The sequence below is a fragment of the Pseudomassariella vexata genome, assembly GCF_002105095.1.
Source record: "Pseudomassariella vexata strain CBS 129021 chromosome Unknown BCR38scaffold_5, whole genome shotgun sequence".
Lineage (NCBI taxonomy): Eukaryota > Fungi > Ascomycota > Sordariomycetes > Amphisphaeriales > Pseudomassariaceae > Pseudomassariella > Pseudomassariella vexata.
The window spans coordinates 2,578,638-2,603,060 of record NW_024467960.1 but is presented as its reverse complement, the minus strand read 5'-3'; the positions used below and the strand labels follow the sequence as shown (position 1 = coordinate 2,603,060).

The 24,423-nt window shown below is 52.4% G+C and overlaps 4 protein-coding genes across 4 annotated transcripts; 3 read left to right on the top strand and 1 right to left on the bottom strand.

The window, feature by feature from the left end:
• Positions 1–414: 414 nt before the first annotated feature.
• BCR38DRAFT_339941 (FAD binding domain-containing protein) lies at positions 415–2,809 on the top strand (the record flags this gene model as incomplete). Its single annotated transcript, XM_040855734.1, has 5 exons — positions 415–766; positions 843–1,368; positions 1,430–1,698; positions 1,759–1,825; positions 1,891–2,809. 5 exons carry the CDS (start codon positions 415–417, stop codon positions 2,807–2,809), a joined length of 2,133 nt encoding a protein of 710 aa, XP_040717497.1.
• A 6,662-nt stretch (positions 2,810–9,471) lies between these two features.
• BCR38DRAFT_408455 (cytochrome P450) lies at positions 9,472–11,783 on the top strand (the record flags this gene model as incomplete). The annotated part of the gene is made up of 3 exons (XM_040858268.1): positions 9,472–11,063; positions 11,203–11,267; positions 11,332–11,783. The coding sequence occupies 3 exons, from the start codon at positions 9,472–9,474 to the stop codon at positions 11,781–11,783; spliced, it is 2,109 nt and encodes a 702-aa protein (XP_040717496.1).
• A 3,320-nt stretch (positions 11,784–15,103) lies between these two features.
• On the top strand, positions 15,104–22,690 carry BCR38DRAFT_512687 (polyketide synthase). The gene is made up of 5 exons (XM_040865046.1): positions 15,104–15,495; positions 15,564–15,837; positions 15,921–19,577; positions 19,665–20,216; positions 20,275–22,690. The coding sequence occupies exons 1-5, from the start codon at positions 15,209–15,211 to the stop codon at positions 22,405–22,407; spliced, it is 6,903 nt and encodes a 2,300-aa protein (XP_040717495.1). The 5' UTR covers positions 15,104–15,208; the 3' UTR covers positions 22,408–22,690.
• A 630-nt stretch (positions 22,691–23,320) lies between these two features.
• Positions 23,321–23,779, bottom strand: BCR38DRAFT_484143 (uncharacterized protein; the record flags this gene model as incomplete). Its single annotated transcript, XM_040863715.1, has 1 exon — positions 23,321–23,779. The coding sequence occupies one exon, from the start codon at positions 23,777–23,779 to the stop codon at positions 23,321–23,323; it is 459 nt and encodes a 152-aa protein (XP_040717494.1).
• Between the last annotated feature and the right edge of the window lie 644 nt (positions 23,780–24,423).

Genomic DNA, 24,423 nt, shown 5'->3' with positions numbered 1-24,423 from the left:
ATATGTCGGGATTTGGCGGTAGTCATACTCTTGGTCGTATGATACGGGATCTTGCCGGGGTTCGACCCGGGGATCCTGCTGTCGGGGAATGTGCAGCCCCGAGACTGACGCTGTTATGGTGTAAGCCGCCACTTTTCGTTGGTGGCGCGGCGCTGCGTACAGCGAAAATGTTGCAAATAGCCATTTAGTCAGACGGGTAATTGCCGTAGTACACCACTGCAGAAAACCCTTGCCTTTCGGGATTCAACACTACTGGAACGGGTAATAAAATAGTTCTGCGCCCACCTTCGCCATGGCATTGCACATATGAATACCAGACGCCTCAAAGCAGACAAGGCCAAGGACGCAGATGCACCACAACCACAACTAGGAAACCAAAGGTTATCAATCACATTCTGTTACACCCAAGATATAATGGCTCGGTCACTTGCTTGGTCGACGTGGCAGCGCGGCTTTGCTGAGCCGTCGCAGGAATTAGAACCAGGCTGGGCCGACGAAACATACTTTGAATCTGAGAGTGGCCAGCATGCACACTATTCAGTCTCCGATCCTGGCGAGAAGCCAACGTCGACGGTGGCGAATGAGTTTGGCCTCACCAGTCTGCGCAGCTGGCCCGGCTTGTACAACGGCACTCAGGGAGGACAGGCCTTGCCATCTTGGTGGAAGCCATCCAGCGAGGTTGATGTCTTGATTTGTGGCGGCGGACCTTTCGGTCTGGCCGTGGCGTTGAACTTGGCGAGACAGGGGGTTTCGTTTCGCATAGTCGGTAAGTCTTAATCCCTTTTGCACACCACACCTGGGTTTATTCCAAATTCGAATTGGTGCTTACAAGGAAACTACAGACAAAGCCGAAGGCCCCTGCCACTCGGGCCGCGCCGACTCGGTGCAGCCCCGGGCCCTTGAGTACCTCCACGCCTGGGGCCTCGGCGATGAGGTCTCAGAAGAAGGTCCCATCATCAACGAGCTGATCATGCACCGCGATGGCGTCAAGCTGGTGCACTCTTACAACCTGCAGTCGGACTCGCGGTACCGGGGCAACCACGTGGCGACACAGGGGCAGATCGAGAAGATCTACGTGCGCGACCTGCTGCGACACAAGGTGCTCGTCGAGCGGCAGACTACTGTGTCGGGGTTCGAGGTTGCAGATGATGCGGACGCTGTAACTCATCCTGTCACGGCTAAGGTGACGAGCCTTCAGACGGGCAAGGAGGAGGTCGTCAAAGCTAAGTATCTGGTCGGGGCTGATGGGGCGGCTAGTAAGGTTCGTGAGTTCTTGGGCATGCCTTTTGATGGCTTGGCGACGGATTGCTTCTTTACTATTATGGATTGTGAGGTTAAGACGGACTACCCGTACATTCTGGACTTCAGGTGAGAAAGTTTTGCTCTCTCCCAGTCAAACTTGTAGCCAGCTAATGTTGGACTCGCACAGCATGGTAATTAGCACGGAACACGGTGGTGTCATTATCGTGCCTCGGGAGCAAGGCGTAACGAGGGTTTATGTCCAAGTTACCGGCGAAAAGGCGGCCCAGGTTGCCGAGGCGCGAAGACGCAAGCGAGAGAATCATTCGACGGTTGGCGAGACCCAGGTGTATGACCACGGTATCACACCTGAAGAGGCCAAAGAGCAGCTGAACAAGATCATGGCGCCTTGGAAGATTGATTTTGCTGGGCCCATGAGTTGGTTTGCCGTCTGGCGGGGTGGGTTTTCATGTTCCAATGTTTCATTATTCGCTTCCACGACTAACCCCTGAGCAACAGTCAATGAACGAGTAGCTCGATCCTTCTCAACTCCCAACCAGCGAGTCCACATTGGAGGCGATGCAGCGTATGTATCTTACCCCCTCACCTCTGTCATCTGTGGTTAATCGCTGACCCCTTTCCCCACAATAGCCACGTCCACTCTGTCCTCGGCGCCTTCGGCCTCAACTCCTCTATCTACGACGCCGCAAACCTATCCTGGAAACTCGGTCTCGCAGCTCGTGGCTTCGCATCCCCCTCCAAAATCCTCCCCACCTACGACGCCGAGCGCCGCATCTTCGCCAACCACGTCATCCGTTTCTCGGGCGCTTGGTTGCGCTTCCTTTCTCAACTCGACCTGCCCCTCGCCGCGCTCCGCGGCATGGGAGATGACCTCGAGGTCCACGACCAGGAAATGCCTCCCCTGGGGACTATGAGCCCCGATGATGCGAGAGGGTGGCTGAGACGGTTCTTTGGGAAGATTCCAAGGTTTAATCAAGGGTTGGGCATTCCGTCCGTGGATACGGTGTTGAGTCCGGCCATAAGCGAGGAGGAGATGAAGAAGAGGAAGGGGAGGAGGGTTGTGAGTTTAATCAATGGGGCTAGAGCGCCGAATGTGAGGGTCTGCTTTGACGCTGCGAAGACGGCGTACTTGTATGATGCTATGATGGGCGTTGGGAAGTTCCATGTCCTGATTTTTACGTCAGATTTGCAGGGCCATGTTCGCGAGAGGCTTGGCCTTCTCTCGACTCAGGGGTTCGCAAAGGGGGGATTCTTCAACAAGTTCGGTGGGAAGGAAATGTTCAATGTCGTGCTTGTCACCAAGGCTCTCCCGCATGACGCTGATGACCTGCTGCGTGATGAAGAGATGAAGAGTCTGGCCGAAGTTTCAACGGTGGTCTATGATGATCGGGCGCCAGATGAGGATGCACACTATGTCTACGGGGTGAACCATGCTAGGGGTGGTGTAGTGGTTGTGAGACCAGATTTGATCGTGGGCATGAGCACATGGCCCGAAAACACGGGGGCTGTGGACAAGTATTTGTCGTCTTTCTTGATTGCTTCGGCATGAGATTTGAAAGGGGTTTAACTTTGTATTTTCCCATGACCAGAGTAAAGCCTGCTGGATATCTATTAACGGATAAATAGTATCATGGAGACAAAGTTGGTTGATGAATCGCCATTTATTCCTTGAAACCGTCTCTTAATTCACTGCATTCAGTGTTAACTGCGCACTACTGTCACATTCCTATACTACAATTTGTTAATGATATGGAGACATATCTATTATTTAGCAGTGTATTGGGCATGCGATGAATAAGATGAAAAAGGTAGCATTATAATTGCGATGACCAGACAGGCATAGAACTACCTATCATGGCCTAACATACCAGAAAATCTCGCACACGAAGCTAGGGATGGACCCTAATGGGGGAAGGGGGACTTGCTCCTACATTAGAGAAGTCCACCACCTACTGGCTTCTAGTGACTGAATCTGATTACTCAATGTATTTTCTGTATTTCAAGTATACTACAAACCAGCTATTTGACCTTTTCCTTGCAACGGCAATCCTTCTGTCAAAGAATAGGGGGTGATCAACCTTGCGCTCATCCGGCAGGGGATATGATACATAGGAAGGTACGGCAAATCACAGGGCTACAAAACCCCGCCTCAAACCAGAAGTAACCATCAGAGGAAAGAAAAACAACATCCTTTTTTGGTCTTGATATAAATCTATGATCAGCAACACTACATCCAAGGGTCTGACTTACCTCACCAAGCTATCCAGGTGAGCCAGGGTTAGCGCTGATTATCACCAATACCCCCACCATTCTCCTGAGGAGAGTCTTGGTTACCAACGCTAACCTCACCGGAGGCCCTGGTTAGGCAACCTGGTTGGTTTATGGTCGCCAAGACTCAAATCACTCTTTGGACCTTGCTGGGCAGCCCTTTCAGCCCTATGTTGGGGTAATTTGAACGTTTTAAAGGTCCCTGCCAGCCCTGTAGGACTTCCTATAAGACTTTTAGACCTGTTTGCTTGAAAATCTCTGCAAAATGGCTGGTACTTTGAAACTTCGCTGTCATCTTGGTATTTCACTAGTGCTACATCCACTCTTAAGGAATGCCACATTATACTGTTGCAGGGGAATCATGTAAATGCTTGTCTTCGAGTAGGTCACACATTACAGTAATTCAGAGAGACTGCAATAGGACGACCAAATTGTGTCATCGATATCTCTAATATACTTCCTCAATTCATAGTCTCTAACGTGAATGTACACCGAGCTGGCCACCCTTACATAACCTCGCATAGAAATTTTACGATAGTAAAACCACAACGCCGTAAATCAATTGAAACTACTCTGGATCTTCCTCTCCAGAAGATGGCAATGCGATATTACAAGTTCGCGCATTATGCCCAGTCCCGTTGCAAATACCACAGCGCCTCGGGCGCGTTTCAACACGCTTTGCGCGACCACCATTTCGGCGCTTTTCTTGCTGTATCTGCGTCGCCAACTCCCTAGAGTCCCGTAGGTCCTGTCCTTCTTGGAAAATAAGTGATTCTCCTTCCCGTAATTGCATTTTTTAGTCCTCCGGCGCCGGCTTAGCATCTTATTTGCCTCTCGAAGCTCAGCGCACTCGGCCCGTACGAGGGCGAGCTCGTGCATTATCATTTTTGCTCCCTTCGCAAACTGGTCGACAGCTGAGAAAATATTTGCGTGCGACGAACCTCGAGGCCTAGCGCGTTCCAATGGGCCCTGCGTTACGTGTCGCGCGGATAGAATTTGCCATTGCTTCCACATCAGCAATCCGGGGCGGAAACGCTCGTGCATCTAAGTCCAGTATATGCTTGATAATGACCTCCTCTTCTAATTCTGTCATAGTTCGTGAATTGGGCAAAATATCGCGTCGGAAAGGTACGCCGTTTTTACGCGTTTGGAGGGTGCTTCGGGGGACTTGGTACGTTTTTGCCGCTTGTCCGAGACTAAGTTTTTGGTCATTTTTGAGAGCTTGAAGGGCTAGCATTAAGTCTGCTTCGTTGTATGACTTTTCCATAATTGGTTGTTGAGAAAATCAAACATTAAGTTGGCCGGTCGCGTTGGCGCATGAAAGTAGCCAGCTCGGTGTCATGGCCAGCTCGGTGTACATTCACGTTATATATATCGATAAAATCAGGTTTTATGATGCTTGTTACTGATATTCATCTGATCGCCACGCTCTATAGTGTAGATTTTGGAGGTATTTACAAAATCAGGAAATCCTCCGAATTTAGGTGATACGGTATTGTATCACTGACTCAACTATATCATGCATACCTGAATTGTGGTCCATTCTATCAAGAAGATCCTTTGTGTGTCTTCTTTGCAGGGCCAATATGAGCTTTCTTGGCTAGACCAGAATCATATGCACTAGATTCAACCAGGCCATGATAAGATGCAGGTGCCTCGCCAGCACTAGACTCAGCTTTCTCAGCCTTGTTTTCTTCGGTTGGCTTTGGTGGTCCCTTCTCCATCTTGACGCTCTTCTACTCTATGAAAATGGCGCTAACGACGGCGATGCACGAGATAATGAGGTCGACTTGGAACGTGTTTTGCAGAGCAGTGTTATACACAGGTACGACAGCACCCAGGACGTCTACAGGCACTGTGGTCTGAAATGAGGTTGCTCCGGCTGCTAATATCGCCTCAGGATCAACACCTGGGAGAGCGCACTCGTTCAGGCGCCGGAGCAGCTCAGCATTCAGCACATTATTACCGGTATCGACAAACAGGGCCGCACCTAAGGGCGGAAGAAGAGCGTGATGGAAATACCTATTGGAATATCTGCGACAAAGAACTGACTGTGCTGCATTTGGTGGTTATTGGAAGCTCAGGGTCCAAGTCCCAGAACACCTGCATGGGGTCTTGTCCTTAAGGGGGGTTATGGACAGCGAGATGCAGGAAGAAGACGATGAGTACTGCCGTGATGCCGCTACCCGGTCAGGCATGTCTTAACCCTCAATAACGTATCGCATAGATAGGGATGACGGATACTGACCCAAGATGGAGGCTGATCCGGAGGCACCATCTCCAGGTGACGTGGTCAGTGAAAGAACCTCTCACCTATCCGACATCAGTACTCGGCTCTCGGATGGGCAAGAGTTGTGGGGTTCTTACAAGTGATCCAACAACGGAGGAGATTCCAAACATTCCACTAAGTAGACTTTGCCAGATTGGCCTCTTCTCCAGGGCGACATGTGCCCGATAATGATGAGAGCCCCTGAAAACACGCCTGCCGTGCCTATGCCGGCAATATATCGCTACATAATAATATGATTATTATTATTATTATTAAATACGCCGTAGGCTCGAAGCCCCCGGTACCTCTACTAGTACTCCCGTATGTCAAACCATGCCCTAATGGCTGGACTAAATACATACGCTGCGTCGTCGGTTCGCCCTATTGGCGACTGCGTTGCGTTCACTACCATACTACGTTGGTTCTCAACCTACCAACAAAGTCCCCCCTGAGAAGATCGATGCTATCTGGGCCTTGAAGCTGTCCGATCCGTCCCTAGCAGCCATCTTACAATAGTCCCACTAACTACTGGTTCTCCTGTTGCCGTTGCGAGGTCTCTGCGAGAGTATAGTGGCCGTGGTGCGATGGCGGCCCGTAATCGTTCCCTCGGTCCTTCCAACAGCCCGCAAAAGAGGATTACGTGCTCTGCCGTCTCAGGGGCATCGCCACAGCGGCATAGCGGCGAGTACACGCCAAAAGCCCCTGTCTTGAATAAGAAGGCTGCTAGTCCTATTTTTTCCGTCCTGATCTGGCACAGCGTAGACGCCTCCAGTCGGTTCAGGCCGAAATACTTGCCCTCTTTCGGTATCTGCTAATAATATGAATATCTTATAACGTAGTCCACAAGCGAACGGGTCACCCAACCGAACGGGTCACGCCCATAGCAAAAAAAAGAACTAAACTTCCTAACTTTACCACGCAACTAATTCTCGATGGATTCTGCTCAAAAAGAATCTCAATTACTCCTTGCAACTCAGGCTATCAGAAATGACTCAACACTTAGTATCCGACGTGCTGCAAAAATCTACAAAGTTTCGAATACTACTCTCCAAGCGCGTCTTCAAAAACGTCAATCACGTCGCAATATCGAAGCTAAAGGTCGGAATTTAACAAAACTAGAAGAAAATCAGATTATTCAAAGGATAATTGAGCTAAATTCGCAAGCATTTCCTCCCCAGCTAAGTGCTGTTGAAGATATGGCAAACCGACTGCTACGCGACTCGCATATCACAAAGGAGGACTTTCTTCCGGCATTTTGCGACGCGTTCAAGAAGAGCCTGACCGAAAGAAATATTCGTGCAGGCTTTCAAGGGGCTGGGCTTGTGCCTTTAAGCCCAGATATTGTTATTGAGAAGCTGGATGTGAAATTACAGACTCCAACGTCCTCCCGGCCCCCTACGCGGGAAACACTTCCTTGGGCTTCTCGGACGCCAAACAACCCAACCGAGGCTACTTCGCAATCCGAATTTATTAAATCTCGAATTACCAGGCATAAAAATAGCTCCCCGACGTCAATTTACGATGCTATCGATCAGTTTTCGAAAGGAGCGCGGAGTATTATGCATAAGATGGCTTTACTCCAAGCTGAGGTCGCCGAACTTCGAGAGGCAAATGCTCTAATTAGCAAGCGGTGCAGGGCCAAAAAAACACGAGTACGGATTGGAGGATTACTTAATTCACAAGACGTACAAGATCTTCAAGATCAAAAGGACGTTGCGCAGCAAGGACAGCAGGAAATGCGTGGAAATAGCGCTGGATCAAATCGTGGCCAGCCACGGCAACGGCGCTGTGGCGTATGCGGGAAGACCGGGCATAATGCGCGAACCTGTCAGGTAGAGATAGAATCATTTGGGCAAGAGTATTCTGAGTAGTTTTAATTGATTTACGGCGTTGTGGTTGCGAAATCGTGTTGAATTCCATGTTTTGCTAGTTGGCGTGACCCGTTCGGTTAGGTGACCCGTTCACTTGTGGACTACGTTAGTGTCTATTCGAAGTTACAAAAGACTTGCGCCAACAATCGACGCCACGGAAGTAGGCGAGCGCACATATCAGCGATCCGGCTTCAAAGATGAAGAGCGAAACGAGGAATGCCCGTTTGAAATTGACAAGGCGGAAGATCTTGCTGTAGGGGAGTTGAAAGGCGCATGCTGTGAGGAAGTACGCAGCGCAACTAACATCAGCATCACAGTAAAGGGATGAAACGAGGAAAAGCAGGAAAAGGAGAAAACTAACAAGAACCATACCATCCCATATCATCGAGGGCGTGTAACTCATCCGTAATGCGGGGGATGGCACTCAAGATGATGGTATTATCCAGTGCCATGCAGAAGACGGCGATGCAGAGCGCGAAGAGGTTGATGCCAAAGACGACGGGGGACGGATAGGCGGCTGGCTGGAGGGGGGAGCAGGGGATGCTGTTGTGGCCTGAGATTCCTTGTTGGACGCCATTATAGGAAGCCTCTGGGAGAAAACTTGGGCGGAGTTACAACCTAGGCCAAAGTTTGGTTCTTTTTTTGTCTTGCGCAGGCAGTCCCTCTGCTAAACTACCTTACGTCACATCACGTCACACTGCTTTCAACACACTGCTTTCAACCGCAGAATTTTGCAATTCGCAACTGACTTTCTATTTGTCAGAAACAGCGAGCCAGCCACTCATGGTCGCAATTGTCATGTTCGTAAACCGACCTGTGGGATGTGTCGGAATTCTCGTGTTCCTAAGCCGCATGTACCTTCTTCGCATGCTACTACAAAGATACGTTCTACAGCCTCAGAGTACTACGGAGCGGGATCCCCGTATCTGACAGAAACATATTAGGTCAAACGTACGCGTACCCGTTTGGCTGGCTCTTCGAAGGGGGTGTGGTGTGGGGGAAAGGGGGGGTGTGGAGTTCCCTTCACCATCTCACTCACACCCACTTGTTAATGTTTAGCGGGTAAAGATTCCAATTCCTTCCCTCCTGGCAAGCTGACACCCCCACTCAGGCGCTTTTCACCTCCCAAATCTGCTTCAATACGCGAGGGTGAGATTTGTATCATCTTAATCTGCCGCATCCCACGTGACTGCCGAGTGGGATTCTCACTAATACGGAATCTAGCCGGGCGGGATGCCAAGCTTTTCGGGGCTGAAAGATCGGGATTTAAAAGTTTTATCCCATTGGTTAAAGATAGGACCCTGGTCTCCCGTCATGATCGTCGTTTAGCTTCCGTGTGCCGTATCCTCCGAAAGCGTGGCTGGCTAGGCTTATTCAGGTTTAGGCAGCTCAAGGTGTGAAACACATGCTACCTCGGGCGTTGTTCTTGTCCAAAGTCTCGGGGGTCGTCGGGATTTCGGAGATATATTTCACGTCAAAGCCCTTAATCTCCGTGGCCATAGGGTAGTTTTGTGCCGCTACGGGGCACGAGACGGCAAGGATTGTACGTGATCCCTCCAGACAGGCAGGGAGGAAGCCTCTATAGTAATAGCACTCATAGTCTGGTTTCACCGAGATAAGTATTTGGTTGACACAACACATCTCTGCAGGCCATCGAAGCATCTACTCTGGGTTCTTGCATAGGAATGTTGCACATCTCCAATTCTGCGGCATAACAGTAAATGAGAACGTTTCATATAAAAAAGCTCCAAACACTATATATCTCCTCCTTCTGTGAATACCATTCCCTTCACTACTTCCAGAATGGACCAAATACTCTCCCTTTATCAACACCACCGAATCCCGGTCTTGGCCGTAGTCCTTGGCATCGCGGCGCTCCTCACAGCATGGCTCCACCGTGACCGCAGACTAGACACGATCCCAGGACCCAAGGGCTACCCCTTAATCGGCGTCGGCTACAAACTGCCTCCCAAAGCCCCAGCTACCTTCCGCAAGTGGGCCAGAGACTATGGCGACGTCTTCAAGCTGCGGGTGGGTTGGTACAACTGGGTCGTCATCAACACGCCCGAAGCGGTGCGCGAAATCCTCGAGAAACAAGCCATCAACACCTCGTCCAAGGCGCCCTCTCCACTAGGCCACGACTTGGTAACGGGCGGTCTCCGTATGCCGACCATGCCGTATGGCCCCCATTGGCGGGCACAAAGGTCCGTGGTGAGGCAGATCACGTCGGTGCCCATCACGGCGACGTTTGTGCCGAGCCAGGAGTTCGAGACGAAGCAGTTGCTGTTTGACCTTGCCACCGATAACGAGAACGAGCGCGACTTTTATGTGCATATGCGGCGGTTTGCATTTAGCATCATCATGACGAATACTTTCGGCACAAGGGTCAAGACTTGGGACCATCCGGATGTGCATAATGCCGTTCGTAGCCAGACCATACTCAGGGCTACTTCGCGGCCGGGTGCTTTCCTTGTCGATGAGTTGCCGCCTCTGGCTCATTTACCGGAGTGGCTGCAGCCCGGAAGAAAATACGCCGCCGAGTGTGCCAAGCAGGTGCTCGATATTAAGATGGGTCTCTGGCGCCGACTGGAAAAACTGCACGAAGCAGGCCGGGCCCCAGCGTGTTACGGGCGCGAAATGCTCGAGACCAAGCAATCCTGGTACGCCCAAGGTCTGAACGACATCGACCTAGCGTGGGTAGCAGGCGGCATGGTAGAAGCCGGCTTTGAAACCTCCGCGGCCACACTAAACAGCCTCGTCCTGCACCTCGCCGCCTACCCACGCGTCCAATCCGTCGCTCAGGAAGAGCTAATGCGCGTTGTCGGTCCAGACCGCACGCCCACCTTCGCCGACGTGCGCAACCTGCCCTATATTCGAGCCTGTGTGAAAGAAATGCTGCGCATCAACCCTGTATTAGCCCCCGGGATCCGCCATTACACCGACAACGACATCGTGTACAAGCACCACGTGATCCCCAAGGGCACCATCCTACTCGCTAACACGGCATTCCTGCACTACGACCCGAGCCGCTACGAAAACCCCTTCGAATTCATGCCCGAGCGGTACCTGGAGCACAACCTGTACAGCTCCGAGTACGCGGCCATGAGCGACCCGTACAAGCGGGACCACTTCACCTTCAGCACAGGGCGACGGACGTGCCCGGGTGCAAGACTGGCGGAGAACTCACTCGATATCGCGTTGGCGAATATGTTGTGGGCGTTTGAGATACGGCCGCCGGTTGTGGACGGCGTGGAGCAGACCATGGATTTGAGTGAAAATGCGTACCCGGATGCGGGGTTCACGACGCCAAAGCCGTTTGCGGCTCGGTTTGTGCCACGAGGGGAGGATAGGTTGAAAATTGTGAAGGAGCAGTGGCAGAGGGCGGAGAGGGAGGGGTATGAGCTCAGGGGGGTGGCAGTTGATGTGGATGGAATGTTACAGTATTAAAGGGGTGATCAAGGGGGTAAAATTGCAGCAGGGAAAGAGGGCAAGTAGAAGGGTGCAAGCAATATGGGGGGTATGATATGATGATAGATCGATAGAAGGGCATGCAAATGCGAATGCAGAGAAACCAGTCACGCAAGTATTGGTTGATGGATGTGTGTCTATATAACAAGGGAAGTCTAGTCTAGTGAATGCCCTCGCTCAACTGCCTCACCTTAGTCCTCATAATCCCGGTAATCCTCGAATGCTCCCCCCTAAGCCACGAACTCAAACTCCTATACAGACTATCAACTCCACCAAACGAACACGCCTCGGAAGAACAAGGGGCTCCCGAGCACTGCGAAGAAAACAAATCAATCACGCGCCCAGCCCTCCGCATCTCGCTTGACACCAGCTGGATCTTCAGCGCCGTCTGCACCCGCTCATCATCAATATTAAATGACCCAATCGCCATCTGCGCCGGCGCGACCTCCAATCCCGTGGCCTGCGTCAGCGTAGGCGTGCTCGCGCACCCGGTGCTGACGGTGCTTACCGCCGTGCTCGACCAAGGCGAAGACGCCAATCCGAAAGTGGATCCCGATGCCGAGGCGGGCGCACTGCGGAGTACCGGTTCCACGGCCGCGGCCGCGGGACTCCAAGAGGCGCTTTGGGTGCAGCCAGCCGCTTGTTGATACCATATTAGCACGCGGCTGAGGATAGAGGCGTAGAGGAGGGCTAGGTGCGGAGAGCGAGAACAAGAGCAAGTTAGGAGCCGGCTGAGGCGCTCGCTCGCTTCGCGGTTGATGCGAAGGACGTCGTCTAGGGGGACGCACTCGGCTGGAGCGGTGGAGGAGGGGGGTGTTGAATTTGGTACGGAACTTGCTGGAGCCAGAGCGGCGATATGGTTGATGTTTACGAAGGACAGGCTGCCCAGGATCGCGTAGGCTTCTCGAGGGCAGTCGTGGCCTGTGGTGCCGTCGAGTTGATGTGTCGCTGAATGGTTGGGTGCCCCGTTATCTGAACACGTGGATATCGGTGTAGTCTCAATATTTGTAGCGAGTTGGTTATCGCTGCATTCATTCGAAAACACCCATTCCTCAAAGTCCATCGAAATGGGCGGCCCCAACAGAGTGCCAAACCCGTCAGGACCATCAGCGCCGCCCATAAGATTGTTGCTGTTGATACTGTCGTCCATATCATCCCGGAGGACGCTATTTACCGTCGGCAAAGACCCGAAATTCAGCATCATGCCTCCGCCGTTGCTGCTAGTGTCGCCAAGCAGATCAATATCCATACCCACGGGATGATCGCTCGACGTTGGAGCTTTGATTCTCTGCATTTGCCTCGGAGACTCTCGTGGCGGTTTGCCAGATTTCCGGGACACTCCATAGACGCAGACCAGGCTGAGAGACACGCAGCGTTGGCACGAGGGCTGGGTCCGACTACACTTGAGCTTGGCGGCACCACATGCGTCACAGCTCGATCGTAGTTTCAACCGTCGAGGTGGAGTGTCTGGCATGCTGCAAGAGGTTGAATTATTGCCGCGAAACTTTTAGAAGATATCTGATGATCTGTTGAACAGTCCAGTCTAGAACAGTGGGACTTGGCCAGACAAATTTCAATCCATGTGAACAAGGGGCTTAAAACGGTCTTCCCACAACGATAGACACACTCAGGAATCAGGACATGGTGAAGAACAAACCAAATCAACGTTGCAGGATCGTTGCACAAGCAGGATCCGAGACACTTCACCGGACCATTGTTGTCAATTGTGACTGGATTAGTTAACAACCCAGCCACCACCCCCCCTCCTTCCCCCAACTTGTCGCTCACGAAGGGTGGGGGACTCTGCAGCTGTTCCACTTACGTCAGCCCTACCTGAAGTAACTTCATGCATAACTTCAGCCCTCATCCTCACCCTCATCCAGCGGCGCAGATAACCACACGTTGATAATCCATCAGCCACCGATGGCCCCGAACGTCGCGCCTATCTATTGGCTGCCATGCCGATAAGGTATATTGAACGAAGATCGACATTGTACCCCCAGTGTAGCGCCTCTTTTTCAGTCTAGCACAACGCGGCAAAGCAACCAAACGAGTCAAGTTCCCACGAGGTGGCAGCATAAGCACCAGCGAAACGGGACCTGCCGGCTCCTCCGAAGAAACCTGCTCTCCTGAGCTACTTCCTTCCCCCACCTTCATCTATCTCGGTCAACACACCAGTACGCAAGCTGAGCGCAGACCTACTTTACTTCTCAGAATGTCATTCAGTAAGCACCGACTTGGCAAGTCCCATTTGTGTCACCAACATTCTCGTCCTAAGTTTGAATGCGCGAGCCGCAACGCAGAGCGGAATCCCCATACAGCGGTCATCTCAAGGCACTCAATCATACCTATTTAGCACATTTCTCACAGCGCACGGCGGGGGATGACAAAAAACCAATACGAGAATAGTGGCATTAGGGTTCTGCAAGTTGCTTCCGATCAGTATGCAGGACTCGAAGTGATAAATAACTTATTTCCTTGGCGTATCGTACAACTTACGGTCCATTATCGAGTTCTCTGTGTATCGTTTGTCCTTACGTTATCTACACCGAGTGAGGGACTTTAGTAAGGCAGTTAAAAAAAGAGACATGGTGTGTGCAGGATCAGAGGCATCTGAGCAATCACCACCCACAAAAATTACCCCCACGGAGTATTAGAATTTCAGACGAGGAAGTGATCGACTCAATTGAACTACATTGCATGACATAGGTGTTTATAACCTGGCGCCAATGGGCCAATCGTGCAAAACCCCTTTGTCTTAGCTGTCCAAAATCCCTCCCGAAGCCACGGGAGAGACTAGGTAATATCACTGCCTAATGCCGCTCTGCGGTTCGTCAGCCCAAGAAAAATGGTGTATTACGTGGTTTTGGAAAACCCGATGGTCCGGAAACGTGTAACGGTGAGGAAATATAACCCGCAGAATTACCCGAGAATCACGCTCATTCCCTTCCATGTTGGCGCCGTAAGGTCACAAAATACGTGCGGCACCTACGTGCAGCTGTTCATATAGATTCCAACCCGGCCGATACGCAGGTGGCCGTTTCGACGCATTAGTGGTGAAACTGCGAAGGCTTCTAGATCGATATTCCTTGTTGAAGGCTCCAGATTCCATGATGTGATCATCCGAGAGGACATGAAACCTTAAAAATAAGTAAAAACGACGGCTATGTCATGTAACCTGTCAAAAGGACGTATTTGCACGCCATGAGGGATAGGACAGATCAAAAGTCATGCTCTCTAAACTAAACAAATCTGGATAACGCAGTCCATTCTGAGTATAGCGGTACGCGCCTTTCTGGGCTCTAGTGATTCGCTCGTATGGATTATTGGGAAGAAAAGAGGCATCTGGTTATTATTCCTGCATTACGTTAGATCTGTGGAGAATTCCCCGGCGGGTACTCTAGCCATATCTTCCAGAAGCCTTTGTCACAATAGTCTCTCCATTCCACGGCGCCACAAGTCCTAGTCTCAACAACTTTCGGAAAATGAGAAACGCCATGTACATCATTCTATTTCATGCTGGCTAATGAGGAAGACACCCTGTTGGTTCTTTCCCTTTGTAGCGATAATCCTCGGGCATAGCTGGAGGCTGAATGGCGTGGCCGTCGAATAGCAGAGCTGGTTTGTTTCCCATGTGAAGTTGTCGCCGTTTCATGCTTTCGGGGAACCAAATCAACAGTAATGACGTGAGCTGAAGTATTACGTTGTTTATGGCTGACGTGGGATTCGCTCCGACTATGTTCATAGCTCCCAACTTCGGTGGAACGATGCGACAGCTTCTCCCGAGATTAGGCTCCCAAGTACGGACGAGGCTATAGTTGCTATCGTGTGGTATTCTTGGCTGAATGTGTGGAACGGTGGCAAGGCAAGGGTACCATTTCTTGCAGGCAGGCAGACATATGAAGTACCATCGTCTCAGTCAAAGATGTAAATAACAGAGCTCTCGCACTCCATATATCTCGGGCATCATACTTTCACACAGAATCATTCCCCGGTCCAAGTCATAGGTACAGGCCAGCACAAACACTTAGAGGCTCCCTGTTATACTGACTGATATCTTATTTACTTCATCATGTCAGACCAACTGAAGCTGTACCTCTTCGGAGACCAGACCTACGACATACAGCCCCATCTCAAAGATCTCCTCCGCCACAGACACAACCCTGTTCTAGAAGACTTCCTCGTCAAGTCCTACGATGCCATCCGGACAGAGATCTTCAAGCTCCCAGGCCAGGTCCGAGATGATCTTCCCCGGTTCACATGCCTGGATGACCTCGTTCTGTGGAAGCAAGGCGGGAAGCGATGTGTGCCCCTAGATATGGCGGTTACCTGTATGTATCAGCTCGGGTTCTTCATCAGGTAAGGATTTTATTACGAAATATATGTGCCCTTGTCTTGGCCAGCAGAAGCTAATATGCACTGTGCAGCCAAGCGGACCCTTGGTACCCCCATGCGGACAATGCCCGCATTCTCGGTCTCTGCACAGGGGCCTTAGCCGCCGCGGCTATTAGTTGCAGTTGCAGCACGCTTGACCTCGTCCCAAAGGCTGTTCAGGCCGTAATTGTTGCCTTTAGAATAGGCATGCATGTGACTGATCTTGGGAAGCGATTGGAGCCCTCGCAGGATTCGGAACAGTTCTGGTCCATCATCGTGCCTGGAACGGCGTCATCCGCGGCGGTGCACAAGTTTTGCGAAGAGACGGTAAGGTCACGACGCTTTCCTTGTTTTTCGTTGTGTCTCATCATGAACTTTTCCTCGGTTGCTGACCAAATATTGAACATTAGAAACTACCCCTGACCAGCAGGCCCTACATCAGCGCCTATGCGCCCAACGGAATTACCGTGAGCGGCCCGCCAAGCGCGCTGGCACAGCTGAGCAGCTCGGCAATCTTCAAGGACTTCAGATTCAAGAGCATTCCCATATATGCCCCATACCATGCTCCGCATCTTTCTTCGCAGAATGATGTCGAAGAGATTGTTAATGGGCTGCTGAGCCCTGACAGCAGGGCGGCCATACGTCCCAACCAAATACCCGTCCTGTCGAGCACTGGGATCACAGTCGAAGGCGGGAATTTTGAGAAGCGGCTAAAGGATGCAGTGACACAAGTACTGCTGGAACCGATTCGCTGGAATGCCGTTCTGGACGAACTGCAGACATGCATCCGGAAAGTGGGCCCCAAGACATTCAGCGTCGTTCCCATCGGAACCACTGCCGAGCAACTCATCTACACGGCGCTCAAGCAAACCTCCCTGCGCTCCTTACTCCCATCCAGACCGGCAAAGAGCATACCTTCTGCTGCACCGGAAGATCTGACCAGCTCCAACCCCAAGAAACCCAAGCTGGCCATCATCGGCATGTCCGGGCGGTTCCCGGGGGCCAAGGACAACGAGGCATTCTGGGACCTCCTCTACCAAGGCCTCGACGTGCACAAGCCTGTCCCGGCATTGCACTGGGACGCCAAAACGCACGTGGATCCCACAGGCGCCACCAAAAACTCGAGCACGACCCCTTTTGGGTGCTGGCTTGACGACCCGGCGGTGTTCGATGCACGCTTTTTCAACATATCGCCCCGAGAAGCGCCGCAGATAGACCCCGCGCAGCGGCTGGCCTTGATGACGGCCTACGAAGCTATTGAGCAGGCTGGCATTGTCCCCGATGCTACCCCTTCGACTAGACGAGATCGCGTGGGCGTCTTTTATGGTGTCACTAGCAATGACTGGATGGAGACCAACTCCGCCCAGAATATCGACACTTACTTCATACCCGGTGGAAATCGGGCTTTCATACCCGGGCGCATCAACTACTGCTTTAAGTTCAGTGGTCCAAGTTATGCAGTCGATACGGCGTGTTCTTCTAGTCTGGCGGGTATCCACCTGGCTTGCAATTCGCTGTGGCGAGGGGACATCGACACGGCTATTGCTGGTGGCACCAACGTCCTGACGAACCCTGATTTCACGGCTGGGCTCGACCGAGGTCACTTCCTCTCGCGGACTGGAAACTGCAAGACCTTTGATGATGCGGCTGATGGTTACTGTCGTGGCGAAGGCATCGGGACGGTCATCATCAAACGTCTCGAAGACGCCATTGCCGACAACGACCCGATTCAGGGGGTCATCCTGGGCGCGTACACCAATCACTCGGCCGAGTCCGAGTCTATCACCCGCCCGCATGTAGGTGCTCAACGTGCCATCTTCAGCAAGATTCTGAACCAGGGTGCTGTGGACCCTTACACGGTCAGCTACGTCGAGATGCACGGGACTGGCACCCAAGCCGGCGATGGAGGGGAGATGTCCAGTGTTCTTGACACTTTTGCGCCGCCGCTTGAGGTAGTCAAGAAGGGCAGAACTAGTGATGAAGCGCTGTACCTGGGGTCGGCCAAGGCTAATATCGGACATGGAGAGGCGGCGTCGGGTGTCTCGAGTTTGATTAAGGTACTGCTTATGATGCAGAAGAACACCATTGTTCCGCACTGCGGTATCAAGACCAAGATCAACCATCGGTTCCCGACTGACCTCGACCAACGCAATGTCAAGATCGCTTTGAAGCCGACGGCTTGGGACAGGAGCTCCGACCCTGCGAAGCCCAGGCGGGTCTTCGTCAACAACTTTAGTGCCGCTGGCGGAAACTCGGCGCTGTTGATCGAAGATGCGCCCATCATCAAGCGGGAATTCTCCAGCGAAGAACAAGACCCACGAAACCCCCACGTCGTCGCAGTATCGGCCAAGAACGGCGCCTCTCTCCAGGGCAACCTGAGATCCATGCTCGAGTTCCTGAAGCAGAACCCGGAAGTTTCAATGGGTCAACTCTCCTACACCACCACAGCCCGTCGCCAACACCACCAGCACCGCGTTATGCTCACCGGCTCGCGCCCTGAAGAAATCTGCACCCAGATCGAGGCTGCACTGCGAGACCAGACGGGCATGAAGAGACCCAAGAGCGCCCCAAAGGTAGTCTTCACCTTCACGGGCCAAGGCGCACAGTACCCCGGGATGGGCAAGCAGCTCTTCGAGAGCTTCTCCCTCTTCCGCAACGAGATGCGCCGTCTGGACCAGATTGGCCAGAGTCTGGGCTTCCCGTCCATTCTTACCGTCATCACTTCAGATGAACAAGACGTCGGCGTCTTTTCGCCTACGGCTGTCCAGCTCGCGAGTGTGTGCCTGCAGATTGCGCTGAGCAGACTCTGGGCATCGTGGAATATCCTTCCTACTGCGGTCGTCGGACATAGTTTGGGCGAGTATGCGGCTCTTAATGTCGCTGGAGTCCTTTGCGATGCGGATACTGTCTACCTTGTCGGAAAACGGGCCGAGCTTCTCCAAGAGAAGTGCACAAAGGATACGCACTCGATGCTCGTGGTCAAGGGAGCGGTAGACGCCATTTCCAAGGTTCTCAAGGAGCATAAGCACGAAATTGCTTGCATCAACTCGCCCGTAGAGACTGTCTTGGCTGGCCCCAGCAGCAGTATCTCCATATTCCAGGGACTACTCACCAATGCGGGGATGAAGTCCACTCTGCTCAAGGTCCCCTATGCCTTCCACTCTTCGCAAGTCGACCCCATCCTGGCCGATTTCGAGAAACTCGCAGCGGGTATAACTTACTCCCAGCCTCAAATCCCCATCATGTGCCCCCTGGACGGCAGCATCGTCAACAGCGATGACAAGACCAATTTCGGCCCCTCATACCTCGCCCGCCACTGCCGCGAACCCGTCAACATGCTGCAAGCCCTCGAGACAGCACACACCCACGGCCTCCTGTCCGAACAAACAGCCATGCTCGAGATTGGTCCGCACCCGGCCATCTCAGGCATGGTGAAGGCTGTCTTAGGGTCCCAAGTCGCATCCCTTTCCTCGCTGCAGCGCGGCCGCTCAACCTGGCAGATCCTGGCAACAAGCCTGAAGACGCTGTATGCCAACGGCGCCAACATTCGTTGGTCGGGCTACCACGCCGACTTCAAGGCCTCGCACAAGGTCCTCGCGCTGCCGGCGTACAACTGGGATCTCAAGGAATACTGGATCCAATACGTGAACGACTGGTCTTTGCGGAAGGGCGACCCTCCCTTGATCATTAACAACAGCAAGTCGACCAAACTCGAGAGCACGACGATCCACCGCGTCGTTGAGGAAACAGCCGACTCGGACAAGATCCACATGGTCGTCGAAGCGGACATAGCGCGCAAGGATCTGAGTCCTCTGGTCCAGGGACACGAAGTCGATGGGATCCCGCTGTGCACGCCGTCCGTGTATGCGGATATTGCGCTGACGCTCGGTACGTATTTCTTGGAGCGCCATCGCCCAGGTAAGAAGGAGAGGCTGGTGGATGTGGCGGATATGACGATTTCGAAGGCGTTGATTTTGCAGCCCCGGGAGGGACCGCAGATGTTGCAGGCGCATGCAGATGTGGATTGGGCTAAGAATGAGGCGAGGGTTAAGTTCATGTCGTTTGATGTAAGTCTGCTTTCTTATACCCCTTTTCCTTTCATTTACTTTCATCACCCCTCGTTGGTCAAGTATACTTGAGCTAATTGGAAACAGAGTAAACAAAAACTTCAAGAACACGCCCGCTGCGTAGTCCGCTTCCAAGACGGCAGCCTACAGAAAACGCTCCAAAAGCAGGCCGCCTCCATCAAACAAAAGATGCAAACCCTCCGCGATGGCATCGCCCAAGGCGTCACGGCGCGCTTCAACCGGCCACAAGCCTACCGCGCCATCCGGCCCCTCGCCCGCTTCCACGACGACTACCGCGCCATCGACGAGATAGTTCTCAACAGCGGGACCTTCGAGGCGTCTTCCCGCCTCAGCTACGGGAGCGTGAAGCGTGGCGGGGATTTCCACACCAATCCGGCGATCATTGACTCGTTGACGCAGAGTTGCGGGTTCACGATGAATTGCAACGATGCGACCGATTTGGATAATCAGGTTTATATGAATCATGGGTGGGGCTCGTTCCAGATGTTTGAGCCGATTGATTTTGATAAGGAATATACCACATATACGAAGATGGAGGAGGGGGCTGATAAGTTGTGGCATGGCGACGTGGCTATTTTTGATGGGGATAGGGTTGTGGCTAGTCTTGGGCAGATTGCGGCAAGTACTACGTTTCCTACGGGTATGGGATACCAACATGACTGACTCTTCTATTCAGATCCAAGGAGTTCCCCGCCGAGTCCTCAAGGTCATCCTGTCCCTCGAAAGCGGGCAGAAGAGCCAGGCTGCGCAGAAGAGGCAGCAGGCTATTCCAGCGGCTCCCGCGGCATCCACAGCTTCGTACAACAGTACGCCTAAAGCTGTTTTGCCAGTGATTATAGAGCCACAAGCGCCCAAGACGACCCAGGCTTTGGCCATCATCGCCGAGGAAAGCGGTCTCGCTGTGGAGGACCTGACGGACGGCACCGTCTTTGGTGACGTCGGCGTTGACTCTCTCCTCGGTCTGACCATCTCGGCTCGGTTCAAGGAGGAGATTGATGTGGATCTCGACTTCAACTCGCTTTTCTACGAGTACCCCACTGTTGGCGACCTCAAGACACTGCTGGGAGAGTCGGGGCCTAGCACTGGGACCACGACGCCGGGTACTAGTGCCACTGCGAGCGCCGCGGCGACGGGGGCGACCACTCCTGTCACTGATGAGGACTCTCTTGCCCCCAAGGGATTCGACTTCCAGCGCGCTCTTGAAATCGTTTCGGAAGAGAGTGGTGTCGCGATGGAAGATCTTACTGATGACACCAACTTCGCCGACTCGGGGGTGGATTCTCTTCTATCCCTTGTAGTCGTCAGTCGATTCCGTGATGAGCTGAACCTTGACATTCAGCACGAGTCCCTCTTCCTCGAGTGTCCCACCGTGGCCGATCTGAAGCAGTTGCTCCTAGGAGACACTGCAACCAAGAGCGGGGCCGGTTACGCCCGATCGCTGGCTGACGAGACCGAGTCACTTCCACCAATGACGGCTCTTGCTCCCGTGTCGGAGGTCCTCAAGAGCACCTCACAACTGAGCGATACTGAGAAAGCTGCCCTGGAATCACGCAAAAAGGCCGTCGAGGAGTTAGTAGCCAAATACACCTCAGGCTTCTCTGTTCCCTCCCCTACCGGCGCTCTCCCCGCCGCAAACCCCAACGAGAAGGTCGTGCTCGTCACCGGCGCCTCCGGATCACTAGGCGGGAACCTGGTGTACCATCTCGCCGCCCTCCCAGACATCAAGACCATTGTCTGTCTGAACCGCGAGAACAAAGCAGAGCCTTACATCCGCCAGCAAAAGGCCATGCGAGAAAAGGGGATCCGGTTCCCCGAAGCCCTTAAGCACAAGTTGCTCGTCTACCAAACCGACACGGCTAAACCCCTTTTCGGTCTCACCAACAACGAGTACGAAGGCTTGGTTAACTCCGTCACGCACCTAATCCACAACGCCTGGCCCATGAGCGCCAAGCGCCCCCTCTCGGGCTTCGAGTCCCAATTCCAGGTAATGCGGAACCTTCTCGACCTATCGCGGGACGGCTCCACTCGACGGCCACAGGGATTCAAATTCAGTTTCCAAATGGTATCCTCCATCGGCGTAGTGGGGCACTACGGGCTCTACTCCAACACCGACACCTCCAAAGTCCACGATGAATACAACCCGTCCAAGCCCAAAACCCTTGTTCCCGAAGCCCGCACAACCATCGACTCGGTCCTGCCCAACGGCTACGGCGATGCCAAATGGGGCTGCGAGCTCATGCTTGACGCCACGCTGCACCAGAACCCGACGCGGTTCCGCACCATGGCCGTGCGGTTGGGCCAGATTGCCGGCAGCAAGACGAGCGGATATTGGAACCCGATGGAGCACTTTGGGTTCCTGGTCAAATCCTCTCAAACGCTCAATGCGCTTCCCGACCTCGAGGGGGGCCTGTACTGGACGTCCGTTAACGACATCGCGGCCGCTCTGTCGGACCTCGTGTTGATGGATAAGGAGCCGTACCCGGTTTATCATATTGAGAACCCCGTCGGACAGCCCTGGAGAGAGATGACAGGGGTCTTGGCTGATGCGCTGGGGATCAATAGAAAGAACGTGGTGCCGTTTGGGGAGTGGTTGGAGAAAGTAAGGCATGCGCCTCAGAGGGGCAATCCCGCGGCCACCTTGTTGGATTTCTTGGATGACAACTTCTTGAGAATGTCATGTGGAGGGTTGGTGTTGGATGTGAAGAGGACTCTTGAACATTCTGAGAGTTTGAGGAAGGTTGGGCCGGTGAGTGAGGAGGTCGCCAGGAAGTATGTGCACATTTGGAAGGAAATTGGATTCTTGAACTGAGGAGCAGAGGGTGGTGATGGGACTTGAAGCTACTTCCACTCGTTGAAATCTACGAGTTTGCGTTGGGTTGAGGTTATTTGAGAATAAGGGTTTTCAAGACACTTTGTAAGATGACTTTTCCTTGAGTAGTCATTTCGTTTACTGGGTCAGTGGTTATCTGGTTTGTTTATACACATGGTTTGTTATGGTCTGCAAAAGGAAGGCACACACAGGCAAGATAGATTTAAATTCTTCAATACGCTATCAATTTATTTTTTTTCATTTTGAAAGGTCTCAATAACGGTTCGATTTAGGTAGTGTTAGCTTTAGAGACAAATTGATATAATTACAGTAACTTGAAACCTTCTGGTGTTTTATGCCGCATCGTTCTACTATAGGTTCAACTGGGATACCACTTAATGCTTGTTCATGGCAGAATCTGGTGTTGTCGTAGAACAATGGTATGCCCCCATGCCTCTAGCGACAAGAGCAAGTGGCCACATACGTTGCACATGTGCGACAGTATCACTGATTAACAGGACACCAGAATCCGGCCTTTCAGGTCAGGAATAGCCTGAACCCCGTCCCCTCTCCCTCGCGTGGGACTTGCGGGGAAGGCAATCCTGGCTGCTAGTCATCACATACTACATATACAGGGTATCTGAGTAACAAATATTGGGGCCAAAATCCATCCAGCCCTTCATGGAATTGGCAATATCGTTTTATCCTGCTTTCCGTAGACTCGCAAATTTGCGACCACAGATGCAGCCGGCAGTGCCATATCAAAAGTCTCCCACGCCCAACATTTCCAGTGGACCAAATTGCGCAATATGGAAACTCAAGAAAACCCACCAACCATTGCCAAAGCAGCACGCTCCATCCCACGCACTCGGTCGAATCTAAAAATCGAGTATCTGCTTGACCCCTAAACGGTTTACTTGTAGCGTTTGATGGTGTTATCTTGCTCTTTAATCACACAACGTAGCTGCTTGATGGTCTCGTCTTGGGCTACGTTCAGCTCGGCAAGCTGTTTGAGACGTCGTTTGAGGACACAGTGGGTCGGATTATCCTCCAGCTGGTGCCGGTCTCGGTGCTGCTGATACTGTTTCTCAATGCTACTCAATATGTTGCTAGAGAGAGACAGTCCGCGAATACGGAAACCCTCAGGTCCCTGAAGAGCGTCGATGGCAGTTCGATAGCTGTAGGGTGGTGTCGAGGACACAGCCTTGCTGCCATCGATTGGGCGTCGAAGCTCAGACTTGCCTCCATTTGCAGACGAAGCAGCCGTCGAACGGATAGGAATGTCACCCACGATTGTGGCTCTGAGGACTGAGGCTCTTTGACGATAGGCATGCTTTGAAAGGCTGGGCCGCTTGCTGGGTTGCTTCTCCATTGTCTATCAAGGAGGTACCTGGATAGGCTCCGTGGCAGAACCGGCCGATGTTGTTCTCCTCCAGCGATAAAAACGCTTCTGGAATCATGAAATCGCCCCGCTGTCTCTTCTGACCCCGACCATTCCCATTTTTCCGACTCGTCGACTCCCAGCATATTAGCTTGATAATGTCATACAGGCGTTCCTTTCGGTAATTTTCATGAACTGTGGTAAATAAATGCCAGTGGCGTGAGTCACTTTAATGAATTGAAGGTTACAGGTTGACAGTTCATGTTACACGCAAAGGTGGTCAAAGATTTGTGAGGTTGTAAAAGCATGACATTCTATCTAGTCCTATGGAGCACGAAGGTTGGACTTAGTCCCGAAGGGCTAAGTCACGTGGTAACCTTGGTGGTCTTGGCAAAGCCCATCAAGGTTGCCTAACAGTTCAGTGGAATAAGAAACTCGAAGGCATCGACGACGCGCGAGTTCTCAACTTCTGCAGTTAAGGGGAGGAATCTCACGGCGCCTGCTGACCGCAAAATGCCCTTCCAGGCAATACGAAGCTTCTCCTAGGGCTCAAACTTTCCATACGATCGCTGTAATCCTTTTAGTTTCTGCGAATTATCTTCAAGGTCAGGAATAGTTCTGTCAAGATGGAAGTG